Source organism: Hypanus sabinus, chromosome 8 (assembly GCF_030144855.1).
Source record: "Hypanus sabinus isolate sHypSab1 chromosome 8, sHypSab1.hap1, whole genome shotgun sequence".
Lineage (NCBI taxonomy): Eukaryota > Metazoa > Chordata > Chondrichthyes > Myliobatiformes > Dasyatidae > Hypanus > Hypanus sabinus.
Genome location: NC_082713.1, coordinates 108,029,233 through 108,043,746, shown reverse-complemented (window position 1 = coordinate 108,043,746; position 14,514 = coordinate 108,029,233). Strand labels below are relative to the sequence as shown.

Here is a 14,514-nt window from a genome sequence, read left to right as displayed (position 1 = left end):
CCGAAGCCCACTTAGCCAAAGCCCAGGACTCTGCTTCCACGGACTCCACTGCCCGCTCGACTTGAAGTAACCATTCCTGCCCAAGCCATCCAAGTCTCTATAATGGCCACAACATTAGAGTTCCAAGTCTCAAACCATCGATCTGAGCGTATCCCTTCTCTACCACCTGCCTGTCCTCCCTCTCGCACTGTTTCCAAGCTTTCTCTATATGTGAGCCAACTACCCCTTCCTCTGTCTCTTCAGTTTGGTTCTCACCATCCAGCAATTCTAATTTAAACTCTCCCCAGTAGCCTTAGCAAACCTCCCTGCCAGGATATTGGTCCCCCTCAGATTCAAGTGCAGCCTGTCCTTTTTGTACAAGTCACACTTGCCCCAAGAGATCCCAATGATCCAAAATCCCTGCCCCACTGCTCCAATCCCTCAGCCACGCATTTATCCTCCACCTCCCTCTATTCCTATACTCACTGTTGCATGGCACAGGCAGTAATCCCGAGATTACTACCTCTGAGGCTCTGCTTCTCAACTTCCTTCCCAACTCCCTACAGGATCTCCTCCCTTTTCCTACCCATATATATACCAAGACCTCTGGCGGTTCAGCTTCCCACTTCAGGATATCGCAAGAACAGAGGAGGATGGAGAGAGCTTTCAAGAAAAGATGGATAAGCCGAGTGAACAGAAACAGCAGGTGGATTACAAGGACGAAATGTGCGGTCATTCATTTTGATAAATGTACTTTCTTTTGCAGAAACATGGCTCTAGCACAACATCCCATTCACCGTAAATCTACGGGCCATGACACTCAGGTATTTTTTGGGACTGTTTTTCTGCTGTCGTAACCATATGTGCTATATGGCTATTAGCACTATGCTTTGCACCTTGGCCCCAAAGTATCTGTTCTGTTTGCTTACTCATGCGTATGGTAGAAATAACAACTAAACTTGAAAATGACTAAGATGAAGGCATGGGAATTGTTGATGTTCAAAAGAATCTGAATATGTTTGTACACAGATCACTGCAGGACAACCTGAAGATGCAACAAGTTATCAGGTGGGTAAATAGCATGAGGTTTCAATACAGGACTAAGGAAACTTGACTGCAATTTTGTGTTGTGTATAGTCTTGGTTTTACTATTCAAGTAAAATGTTCTTGACATAGCAAAGTGTCACTAACTGGAGTTGCTCTATGAGGAACGATTCAGTAGACCATGGCTGTATGCCATGGAATTCAAAGGGATGAAAAGACCTTGATGAAGCTTAAATACTTTTAGGACCCAATGGGTTAAATGATGTCTCCCCTGATTGTGATCTATGGCACCAAGGCCACAGCCTGAAAACTGATAGGCTGTTTGGGATTGGAATTCTTCATTCAGAAGAGGAGTGATGCATCGCAATTATCTGCCTCAGACAACTAATGGAAGCTCAACTGTGTGCATTCAAAAAAAGATTTTTAGTCAACGAAAAAGGCAACAGTGCCAAAGCGGAAGATTGTGAAGACTGGTGGACCAGGCTCTAAGCATCAGATACTTGTCCATAAACCCTTGAATCAGTACTGATAGACAAAAGCAAATACAATGAGCCATAACTAGCCATAGAGGTGACACTGCAGTGATTAGTGCAGTCACAGTGAAAGCTGACCAAGTTAACAGACAGATTGTTACTTCAGACATCAGTTATGTATGGATAAAAGATGGTACTGTTGTCCCTTGGTAGCTCCCACTTGAGCTGTTGCAGCACAGCAACTACTTGTGAAAGGAACAGCAGTTAAATTACCAGACTGTTAACACTGAGGCCTCTATTTATGATCCAGAGTTCAAATTCCACAATGCAGTTTACATTCAGTTAATAACCGGAGATTTTAAAATCACAGCTATTCTCAGTAATGCTGTCCATGAAGCCATTGGATTGTTGAGAGAAATCCTGTTTTTTTCAATATCCAAAGACAAGAGGCACAATTTGTAGTTGCTAGTCAAAATAGCAACCCTCATGTATTGTGAATAAGCCAGAGCACAAAGTGGAAACTCAGTGTCACAGGGAAAGTCTGCAAATTCTATGTTAACAGCACTAAATGATAAGTTTGAACCCAAGTCGCTGAAACTAAGATAACAGCACGATGCAATCTTGTTAGGTGATTCCTTGGGGTCAAAGATGACTCTGATCAAGCTGAAAAATATCTCTGCAGTCCTCACCTGGACAATGAGAAACTAACAGGACCCATGCTCAAGGGTGTTAGAATGAGGTATTTTACATTTATCTCTAACACAAAAAATGACAAGTTGGATAGATAAGATAGAGGCAGAAGAGTTCTTTTCGTTGGTAGACAAGGCTAGAACTAGGGGGCACAGCCTCAAGATTCAAGGGAGTAGATTTAGGACAGATGAGAAGGAAATGTTACCCCCAACCCCAGAGTAATGAAGCTGTGGAATTCTTGGTCCAAAGAAGCAGTAGAGGCTACCTCATTATACTTAAAACGCACTTGGATAGATTTTTGCATAGTAGGTGATTTAAATTTTATGGGCGGGGGGGGGGGGGGGGAGGCAGGTAGGTGGAGCTGACTGTTACCAGATCAACCATGATCTTATTGAATGGAGATCAGGCTCAACAGGCCAGAAGGCTAACTCCTATTTCTTATGATTATGACAACATTTGAGAACTTTCACCCACTTTGTCAAATCACTTTTACAGAAGGTTCAAATCCTTTTCAAATCTGGCAATGAAAATGAAGACCATTTGGCCTCCTAATAGAACTCGGAACAATTAAACTCCACAGAATGGAATTCCCCTTTGACCTCAGATATTGCTTGTAACTTGGAGAAACATGATCCAACAACTGCAGCCAGCTGGTGCCAGATACAGGGTCATGAGGCATAGAAGTTACTGAGACAGACTAGCTCATTTTTTTTTAAATGGTAAAATTCATGCAATAAAGATAACAATACTTTTGATTTATGTTTCTAGTACAAAGTGAAATGCTTTGGTAGAAGATCAGATGGTCATTTTTTGATCGGGGAGCTCCTGAAATCCTGAGTTATAATAGCTTTGCAAAATTAAGGCCTGTGACTGAGATTAACTTAGAAGGTTAATTTCTTTCAATGTGGGGTGACACAGGAGCTGCACAACAGATCAAAGTCCAATAGCAAAGATGATTAGAAACTAGACTCTCCTCACTTACTGAGTATGAATGAATGAATGAAAAACATGCAGTCTTGCATCACCTTTTAGAATCTCAGGCGGCACTAAAGTGTCTAACGGACATGATAAATGACAATATCATTCAGATTAGCAAGCAATTAGGGACCTTCAAGACCGTCCAACCAAACAATTAAAAATATTTTAAGCAGCTTACCATTGGTTGTCCAGGATCTGAAAATTTGACCTTCAAATCTTTTAAATGCTTTAAAATAGGTTCATCGTGTTCCTGAAAATAGAGAATTTTCAATTTTACATCTATTGCACTTGATTTAGCAGTGGCCTCCAAACCTGCCAGAGCCTGGCCCCACATCATGGTTACCCTTATAATATCAAAGTTCAACAAATCCCAGCAAAAATATCCAATAAAAAATACAAAAGATAAATTGCACACACTTTTAAATTATGCAAGAAACCACAAACCTACATAACCATTGTTGGGATAACCATATTATTGATTCAAGCATCAAGCAGGCAGGTTTAATTCTATTAAATAAAATCAGAATTTGCTGCCCTCTGCTGGAATCTTACTGCCCATTGCAAATAACCTTAGTTGAACCATTGAGGTTCAGCCATTTTACTTGAAAAATGATACCCAAACAAAATCCATTAATTCCAATAGGCTTTATGGAATAAATTACCAAAGGGAAACTCATGTTTTAATAATTGCACTGTAGTGAATTTGATGCTCCACTTTGGTACAGTGTGCAGTTGTCGAGAGATCTTGCTCCAAGTATAATATTGTGTACTTTAATCCATCATATTATTTCATTATCCATTTAAAGAAGCCTACCTGCACCATGTCACTGAGCAAATCCACATTTTTGAAGACAGTTAACCAAAATTCTGGAATTCCCTTTGGTGCATCCTTTTCCTCATCTTTCTTTTCTTCCTCCACCTTCACCTTTTCTTTCATTTCATCCTGTCATGAATCAGAATAATAGAACTATAGATATTATCTAGAGAGGGGGTTTTTAAAGGGCTACAGGTACAAAATAGAAGTGGAGGTAGAAAACTAGAAATGCTCAATGAAAAGCAATTCTTGTTAACTTCAAATCAAGCTGAAAGAATTTTGATAACCATATCTTTTGAGATACAGGCAAAAGCAGGAATATTGAATTTAATCAGACTACCAAGCGCATTGAATAGTGGTAAAGCTTAAAGGTCAAAATGACATTTTGGACAAGTCAGATGGAGCTAACTATTTGGTGGAGCTTTCGGCTCAATTCAAGAAATTTACAAGAAAACCAATTAGCCAAATGAATAAACACACATCAGTAGAATGAAGGGGTGAAAAGAAATAAATGAATAAAAACCAAAGAGTACTTACTTTAATATAAAAAAAATGCTGGATATTTCCCTAACAGCCTGATGAGGTCTTTAATACACAAGGATTAGTATCAAGATGAAAAATTAGGATTGTCATTTGAAATTGTTTAAAGTTTTACAAGAATCCTATCGTGAAAAACACTATTACATACCGAAAGATTCATTCAACTGATGGTATCTACAGCATGACATTATGTAATTATTGCTTACATTATTTAAAATGAAGGGTAGCAAAAAGTTACAAGTCTAGATATCACACTACCTAGCTAACACTACAGATAACAAGTGGTACAACACAGGTTAAATTCTAATAAATAAATCATGTCACCTGCACAAATACAGTTTACAAAATCTAGAATATTTACTGATAATTCCTCTTCTTCATCTCCTTGCCACTTGCACTCCTCCTCTGTCGGCTCAAGGATGGCATTGATAATATCACTCCTCTAAGGAATGAACAAGAGACTCATTAGTTAATGGGAATTCTTAACCCAGATCTTTTACTCTCCAAGTAACTTATGCAGCTACATGATTAAGATTATGTAAAAAGCAATAAATGGCAAAATGCATCTCTGAACAGTTGTTATGGCAGTGCAAGGAAGTTTTACAGAATTAGTTATACATTGTTCAATGCTGTACCAACCTCAAATCTATCTGAGCAAGAGAACTTACAAAATCTTACAGCAAAACCTATTAAGAGAAGTTGTTTTCACAAAATGCACAGATATTAAAAATACCACACTGGTCTTGTTCCAAATAATGGACTCAAAATCTGTGAGTTGAGCTACTTTCTACCTAATGGTAGCTAACCCATTCATTTTCAAAATTGTAAAATGTGTGTATATAATATACACAGTGGCATGCAAAGGTTTAGGCACCCCTGGTCAAAATTTCTGTTACTGTAAACAGCTAAGCGAGTAAAAGATGACCTGATTTCCAAAAGGCATAAAGATAACATATTTCTTTCATATTTAAAGATTACTTTTTGATTTCCATCTTTTACAGTTTCAAAATAGCAAAAAAGGAAAAGTGCCTAAAACAAAAGTTTGGGCACCCTGAATGGTCAGTACTTAGTAACACCCACTTTGCCATGTATCACAGCTTGTAAACACTTTCTGTAGCCAGCTAAGTCTTTCAATTCTTGTTTTGGGGGATTTTCGCCCATTCTTCCTTGCAAAAGGCTTCTAGTTCTGTGAGATTCTTGGGCTGTCTTGCTTGCACTGCTTTTTTGAGGTCTCCACAGATTTTCAATCATGTTTAGGTTGGGAGACTGAGGGCCATGGTAAAACCTTCAGCTTGCACCTCTTGATCCATTGTGGATTTTAAGGTGTGTTTAAGATCATTATCCTGTTGCAGAAGCCATCCTCTTTTCATCTTCAGATTTTTTTTATATATAGTGTGATGTTTGCTTCCAGAATTTACTAGTATTTAATTGAATTCATTCTGCCCTCTACCAGTGAAATGTTCCCCATGCCACTGGCTGCAACACAATCCCAAAGAATGATCGATCCACCCCCTATGCTTAACAGTTGGAGAGATGTTCTTTTCTGCACCCTTTTTTCTCCAAACAGACCTTTGCTCATTGTGGCCAAAAAGTTTTATTTGAATTTCATCAGTCCACAGGACTTGTTTCCAAAATGCATCAGGCTTGTTTACATGTTCCTTTGCAAACTTCTGATGCTGAATTTTGTGGTGAGGACGCAGGAAAGGTTTTCTTCTGATCGCTCTTCCATGAAGGTCATACTTGTGCCGGCATCGCTTGACAGTGAACCCCTTGAGTTTGCTAAATCTTCCTGAAAGTCTTTTGCAGTCAAACAGGGGTATTGATTTGCCTTTCTTGCAATCCTGCAAACAGTTCTCTCAGAAAGTTTTCTTGCTCTTCCAGACCTCAAATTGACCTCCACCATTCCTGTTAATTGCCATTTCTTACATTACGAACTGAGGAAACGGCTAGCTGAAAATGCTTTGCTATCTTCTTTAACCGCCTTCTACCTGTGGGCATCATTTATTTTAATGTTCAGAGTGCTAGGCAGCTGCTTAGTGGAGTCCATTGCTGCTGATTTTGGGACAAGGTTTGAGGAGCCAGGGTATTTATAAAGCTTTGAAATTTGCATCACCTGGCCTTTCCTAATGATGACTGTTAACAAGCTATAGCCCGAACAAGCTAATCAAGGTCTGAGGCCTTGGTAAAAGTTATCTGAGAGCTCAAATCTCTTGGGGTGCCCAAACTTTTGCATGCCACTGTATATATATATACACACACACACACACACATAAAACGAGCCCTTTTGGTCCACCTTTTCTATGCCAAACTGCCCAGTTTCATCAACCTGCACCTGGATCACAGCCCTCCATACTGCTTCCATCCATGTACTTATCCAATCTTCTCTTAAATGTTGGAATCAAACCCACACCCCCATCCTCTTAAGTAAAGAAGCTTGCCCTCAGGTTCCCCTCAAATATTTCAGATTTCATCCTTAGCCTGAAGACCTCTGGTTCTAGTCTCATCCAACCTCAGTGCAAAAAGCGTGTCTGCATTTTCCCAAACAAGAGATGTGGGAAATCTAAGCAACACACAAAACGCTGGAGGAACTCAGCAAGCCAAGCAGCATCTATGGAAAAAAGTACAATTGACGTTTTGAGCTGAGCCCTTTGGCAGGACTGGAGAAAGAAAGATGAGCAGATTTAAGAGGTGGGGGAGGGGAAAGAGAAACACAAAGTGATATGTAAAACCGGGGGAGATGAAGTGAGGAGCTGGGAAGTTGACTGGTGAAAGAGATACAGGGCTGGAGAAAGGGAAATGGGGATGGGGAATGGTGAAGGATGGGCAATTACCAGAAGATCAAGAAATCGACATTCATGCCATCAGGTTGGAGGCTACCCTGACAATGTTCCTCCAACCTGAGTGTGGCCTCATCACGACAGTAAAGGAGGCCATCAATCAACATGTCAGAATGGGAATGAGAAGTGCCATTAAAATAGACAGCCACTGGGAGATCCCAGTTTTTCTGGCAGATGGAGTGTAGGAATTTTCCCCATCTATATCCTCAATTTTGCATATCTAATGCATCATGAAAGTGCAGATAGCCTGAACACTATTATTTAAAAGCATCTCATCTGCTAATCAAGTTGTATACAAGACTAAGTAGATTGGAATTGCCAAAAAAAAGTCCAAGTGCGAAATATTAGGGGAGATTTACAATTCCTATTCAATAGCAAATGACCTAGTGGTCCACGCCTCAGGTGGAAACCTGTTAGGAAGTATGCAGCATATAAGAGTATGGTGTGGAGATGCAGAGATCAAATTTGAAAATGCTATTGTGTTGCTGTTCAAATGTTATTGTTCTGAATTCAAGACAGAAAATAGACTTTCCAAATCCAAACTCAGGTGCATGACCAACGAACCATCTCACCTGATCAAAAAGTGGTTGATAGAGAGCAGCATACTTTCTTTGCAATTCATGGACTTCTTCATAGAACTTGGCCTCTATATGTGCGCACTTCACCTGAAGGTTCTTCAAAGCATTTACACGCTTCTTCACAATTTTGGGCAAGCTACATACCAGAATAAGATCAGTTAGAATTTACTTGCTCCTAGGATACAGCCAAAGACCCAACACTATTTACATTGTGGATCTCAGGACCACTCCTCGCTGGATGTAAAAGCCTCCTCTCCATGGAGGTGCACCAAGTTTCTCAGGGTGCACATAACAGATAATCTCACCTTGTCCCTCAACACCTCTTCGGTCAAGGAAACACAGCAGCATCTCCACTTCCTAGAGATTGAGGAAGGTAGGCTCCCCACCCCTCACCCCATCTCTAGATTTATTTATTTTTACAGGAGCAGTGTCCTGACCAGCTGCAACACCATCTGGTATGGGGACTTCAAAGCATCTGACCACAACCAGAGATATTCATCAGAAGTGCTGCATACATAGATAGCACTGTCAGTGATCTCTCACATCCATCCTATAATCTCATTGACCCCTACCATCAGACTGGAGGTACCATAGCATTAGGACAAGAACTGTTCAAAAGAGGAATAGCTTCTTCCAGGCTATAAGACTACTGAATTCATTGCACCACGTATCACATATGAAGCACCAGTAACATTATACTGCTTACTTTTTAAAACTTGTGTCATAAGTGCACCTTATTACATGTTAATTTATTTGTGGTAATATTACTTGGGCAGGTGAGTTGTATGTTCTGTATTGTGCATCTTGGTGTAGAGGAACATTGTTTCATTTGGCAGTATACCTGTGTATGGCTGAATGACGAAATGAACTTTAAGATTATTTTTGTTGTGACTTTGCTTCACTGATGTATTAGTTTGAATATTGAAAGTCAGCAAAACATCAAAAACGCTTAAGTTGCTCACTTGCTCAGTATAACCTGCAAGTTATTGCCCTTCAAATGCCTACCCATTTCTCTTTAGAAAGCCCATACTAACAATATCAACCACCCACATAGACCAGATCATTAGAGTATTCTTTAATCGCTACATCTTTTGCCTCTCATAAACTAACAGCTCCTCCGATAGTCTTATTGCTTTATCAAATCTCCTCTCCAGTTGTTTGCTCGAGTAACAAATTTTCTTCATGTTCCTCATCATAGTAATCCTAATTCTAGTAGGCTTATAACAGTATGGTGACTATAACCAATCTCAATACAGTCATACCTTGGTATCTGCGGGGGATTGGTTCCAGGACCCCCGTGGATACCAAAATCCACGGATGCTCAAGTCCCTTATATAAAATGACATAGTATTTGCATATAACCTATGCACATCCTCCCGTATACTTTAAATCATCTCTCAATTACTTAGAATACCTAATACAATGTAAATGCTATGTAAATAGTTGTTATATTGTTTAGGGAATAATGACAAGAAAAAAGTCTGTACATGTTCAGTACCATCACAGCTCTTCTGGGAACGCTGATGCTGCCTCAGCATCGGCCGATGCAAATTCTCCCGTGATCCTTAAGTTCTGGAGGCTGTAGCGCTCTACATAGCTAGCCAGCCATCCCTTCCTAGTCTTAAACTCCTCCTTTTTGCTCACAACACGTCGCGAATGATGCTCAAACAATGAGTGCTGGAGAGAGACTGAGGATCTGTGAAATGGCAGGCGAACAATGCTCAAACAATGAGTGCTGGAGAGAGACTGAGGATCTGTGAAATGGCAGGAGGCTACAGCAGTGTATGCCTACACATCACTTCATTCGCATGAATTCAGCATAGTGCTCGGTGCACGGCAAACTCAAATTTTGCTTTTTGGAACTTTCTGGTATTCCCCCCCCCCCCCCCCCCAATATTTTCGACCCGCGTTTGGTTGAATCCGCGGATACAGAGGGCTGACTGTACTCTAGTACAGTTTAACCAGCAACTGTAAAAGGTTGTGTACAATGTACTGCATATGTTAATCAAAATGGCTTGCTTTATTAAGAGTAGGAATGCTTCTTTGTTATAAGTGCTTTCTCTCACAGTTGTTTAGCTTTAGAATTGCTCGTAATGGAATTGTATTCATTTGTTAACCAATGGGGAATTGTTATTTTGTCTTGTGGGTCTGGGAGGGGGTTTTCGCAGTCTTTTCGGGAGTCGGGGAAGAAGACGCCGAAGAAGGTGGACGTATGCTGCACTGCTCGGTTGACCATCAGGGTGGTCCCAGATGCAAAGACATGGAGGTCAGAGGAAAGTGACGATGGGTCAAATGGTTCGATGGCTGAGCTCCAACGATGTGCACTAAACTGACTGAACTCTGATAAGTTGGCACCTTTTACTTTATTTTCTTTTCTTTCATATATACTGTATTGTTAGTACTCATTTAGTTTTAGTAAAATCTTTAAAGTATATTCCATAACGGTATCTGGTGTGAGTTTGATATTGTGTATGTATCACATTTTCTCTGCATCAATGAACCGCAAACTAGCCAACACTAATGCAAATTCCATTACTACACGCCCTCATGCAACCTATTACTATCTCATTATCCCTCTCGCTCACTAACTTCATTGATTAGCACATCATGAGATTTGGAAAACTGCAATCCATACCGCCTTCCAAGTCATGAATATACCTCCAAAAATAAATTCCAGGCACAAACAAACACCATTTGTCAACCAGATTGCTGGTTATTTTTAACCAAAATTCAAACCAACAAATGCTAATTTGGGAGTTGGCCTATTTGACTTAGCAACCCAAATGAAGGAAGTTTCACTTAGATTGCTCAAATCAAGATGAGCGAATATTTAAAAAACTCTTCAAAAGTACAGCTAATTCCAGCAGTTCTCTATTCCAATTAGATCCTCAGTTGAGAAAGCTGAGATTCTGGGTCCAGCTATGCATCACTGCAAAACATTTCCTATTTGGCAACTTGACTCTCAAGAACACAATGTTGGCCGAATGTGTCATAAAGTTAATTTCCAATATTAATACTGATACAATGCATCTGTCACAGCATGTCAAATATATACACTTAGTGGCCATTTTTAGGTACACCTGCTTATTAATGCAAATACCTAATCAGACAATCATGGTAGCAAATCAATGCATAAGATCATGCAGACTTGGTTGGCCAAGAAACGTGATCTAAGTGACTGACTGTAGAATGATTGTTGGTGCCAGAGGAAGTGGATTGAGCATCTCATAAACTGAGCCAGGATTTTTATGCACAACAGTGTCTAGAGTTTACAGAAAATGGTGTGGAAAAACAAAGCATCCAGTGACAGCAGTTCTCTAGGTCAGAAGAGAACAGAGACTCAAATAACCACGTGTTACAACAGTGCATGCAAGGAGCATCTCTGAGTACACAACATGTGAAACTACCGAGTCCAGGCTGCAGCAGCAGACTAGTTTCCACTACTACGGCCACTTTATTAGCTACTCTCCTTACATGCAACAGCTAACAGTGACAATAATCTTTACCTTTCTATGTAACCAGATGGGTTTCCAACAAGTCCGTCAAGTCGTTCCTGCAGTGCTGCCAAAATCCGTGGATTCTGCATCATCTGAACTGTAAGTTGTCGAGCTGCTCACGTAGAGTGGGTGGAAATTGCACAACTTATTATGACAAGTAGTGGATTGCTATACAACAATTTTTATACAAAGTGAAGATTACACTATTTAAGTTACAAGAAAAATTCAAAAATTGCAGTTACAGCTGTCTACATTCTTGAAAAGAAAGTATAAATCGTAACACTGAAGAAAGCAGCATCCATCAGAGATCTCCACAACCCAAGTTATGCTCTCTTCTCACTACTACCATCAGGTGGAAGGTACAAGACCCTCAGGATTTGCACCACCAGATTCAGGAAGTTACTACCCCTTCAACCATTAGGCTCTTGAACAAAAGGGGATAGCTACACTCATTTAGGACTGTTATATTGTTATGTCATGCTTTGTGACGACCCACTTTCTGCACAGGTGAATCCGCTCACAAATAGCCAGTACGCGGGGAGAGACTTTGGTAATGTACCTCTGATGTAATTCCCGCTCGGAGAGGGCGGGCGCCAGGGATTAAATGCCAGTGCTGCGAAGTTTGAATAAACTAGTCTCGAAACGACTTACCAACTGCATGTTGTTATTTCAGCGCAGTGTGTAGCACATCGCTACATTGGTGACCCCGACGGTCCGAACAGGATTTGGACCAAAGATGACTGACGCAGTTTCGCTAAAACTGCCGACTTTCCGGACTCTGCAACCACATGTGGTTTAGCCAAGCCGAAGCCCAGTTCCAGATTCGGCAGATATCCTCTGATTCCATGCGTTACCACCACGTGGTGAGCGCCCTTGACCAGGAGATGACTGCCCAGGTTGCGGATTTCATACAGTCACCCCCAGAAGGCAAATATGAAGCATTCAAAGCGTTGCTCATTGGGACCTTTGGCCTCTCACGGCACGATAGCTGGGTGCCCGCCTGCTTCACCTAGATGGTTTGGGAGACAGGCTGCCATCAGCATTGATGAACGAGATGTTGGCCCTGGCTGATGGACACAAGCCCTGCCTCACGTTCGAGCAAGCGTTCCTAGAGCAACTGCCCGAGGGCATACATCTGCTGCTGGCCGACGCAGATTTCAGCAACCCCCGGAAGGTGGCGGCCCGGGCAGACATGCTGTGGAAAGCCAAGAGGGAGAGCATGATGTCCGTCGGTCAGATTACCAGGCCACGCGCCCAACAGCGGACCAGACCAGGGCCAGCAGAGGGGCGCACACAACACAGAGGCAGGAGTGAGGAGGTCAGTGAACAGTGGTGTTTCTACCACCAGTGGTGGGGCACAAAAGCCTGCTGTTGTCGCCAGCCCTGCGAGGGCCAGGGCCAGCTGCCGCTAATGACTATGGTGGCTGGCCACTAGGACAGCCTCTTGTACGTCTGGGACAAACAGTCGGGACACCGCTTCTTGGTCAACACCAGAACGGAAATCAGCGTCTTGCCTCCGACAGGGTAAGACACCTGCAACAGGAAGCCAGGACCCACCGAGGGCTGCAAACGGCAGCACAATACAGACCTACGGCATCCGCACAGTGCAGCTGCAGTTCGGCGCCAGCCAATTCACGTGGGACTTCACACTGGCTGCCGTGGCTCAACCACTCCTGGGGGTGGACTTCTTGTGACTTCACAGCCTGCTGGTCGACTTGCAAGGGAAAAGACTGGTTCATGCAAAGACTTTCCAAGTTGCCGGCTCCACACCTGGACTCCATCACGCTGTCGGACAACGAATTCACCAGAATCCTGGTGGACTTTCCATCGATTCTGGCGCTGCAGTTCACAGCAGCCATGCCCAGACACGGGGTACAGCCCCACATTCTGACCCAGGGACCACCCCTCCACACCCGCACACGAAGGCTGCCCCCGGAAAAGCTCCGCCTGGCGAAGGAGGAGCTCAAGAGGATGGAGGAATTGGGGATCGTACAGAGGTTTGACAGCCCATGGGCTCCCCCCTGCACATGGTGCCCAAAGCAGCTGGGAGTTGGAGACTATGCAGCGACTATCACAGACTGAACAAAGGCTACCACTCCAGACCGCTACCCCGTGCCGCACATACAGGACTTTGCAGCAAACCTGCACGGGGCAAGAATCTTTTCCAAAGTAGACCTCGTCCAGGGATACCATCAAATCCCGGTGCACCCTGAAGACATCCCCAAAACAGCACTCATCACCCCGTTCAGCCTGTTCAAGTTCCTCCGAATGCCGTTCCACCTGAAGAATGTTGCACAGACGTTCCAGCAGCTAATGGACGTGGTGGGACACGACCTGGACTTTGCGTTCATCTATTTGGATGACATCCTAATAGACAGCAGTTGTCGTCAGGAACATCTGTCCCACCTCCGCCAGCTCTACTCCTGCCTGAGTGATTTCGGTCTCACAATCAACCCGGCCAAATGCCAGTTCGGTTTCGATACCATCGACTTCCTGAGCCACAGGATTACCAAAGATGGGGCAACACCTCTGCCCGCCAAGGTAGACGTGATCCGCCACTTTGCCCAGCCCAACAAGGTCAAAGGCCTGCAGGAGTTCGTTGGTATGGTGAACTTCTACCACCGTTTCCTCCCCACAGCAGCCTGTATCATGCGCCCTTTGTACACCCTGATGTCAGGTACAGGCAAGGACATTACTTAGGACGAGGAGGCCGCGGCCACTTTCGTTAAAGCCAAGGAAGCCTTGGCAGATACCGCAATGCTGGTGAACCCCGGAACGGATGTTCCAACCGCACTCACAGTGGACGCATCCGACACAGCAGTCGGTGGGGTGCTGGAGCAGCTCATCGAGGGGCACTGGCAACCCCTGGCGTTCTTCAGCAAGCACCTACGACCACCCGAACTCAAGTACAGTGCTTTCGACCGGGAGCTGTTGGCACTGTATCCGGCAATCCGGCATTTCAGGTACTTCTTAGAAGGCAGGCCGTTCACCGAGTTCACGGACCACAAACCGTTGACTTTCGCGTTCATGAAGGTGTCTGATCCCTGGTCGACTCGCCAGCAGCAACATCTGTCCTACATCTCC

At 43.0% G+C, this 14,514-nt stretch overlaps 1 protein-coding gene across 3 annotated transcripts in view; it reads right to left on the bottom strand.

Annotated features, from left to right (window-relative positions):
- Positions 1-14,514, bottom strand: part of nap1l1 (nucleosome assembly protein 1-like 1) — an 87,277-nt gene that overhangs the window by 49,308 nt on the left and 23,455 nt on the right. For all 3 annotated transcript variants that reach the window (XM_059977559.1, XM_059977558.1, XM_059977557.1), the window contains exons 4-8: positions 11,440-11,542; positions 7,928-8,069; positions 4,880-4,960; positions 3,979-4,107; positions 3,343-3,414 (exon numbers count right to left, since the gene is read on the bottom strand). In XM_059977559.1, coding sequence (XP_059833542.1) covers positions 3,343-3,414; positions 3,979-4,107; positions 4,880-4,960; positions 7,928-8,069; positions 11,440-11,542 — 527 coding nt within the window. The remainder of the gene's footprint in view (positions 1-3,342; positions 3,415-3,978; positions 4,108-4,879; positions 4,961-7,927; positions 8,070-11,439; positions 11,543-14,514) is intronic.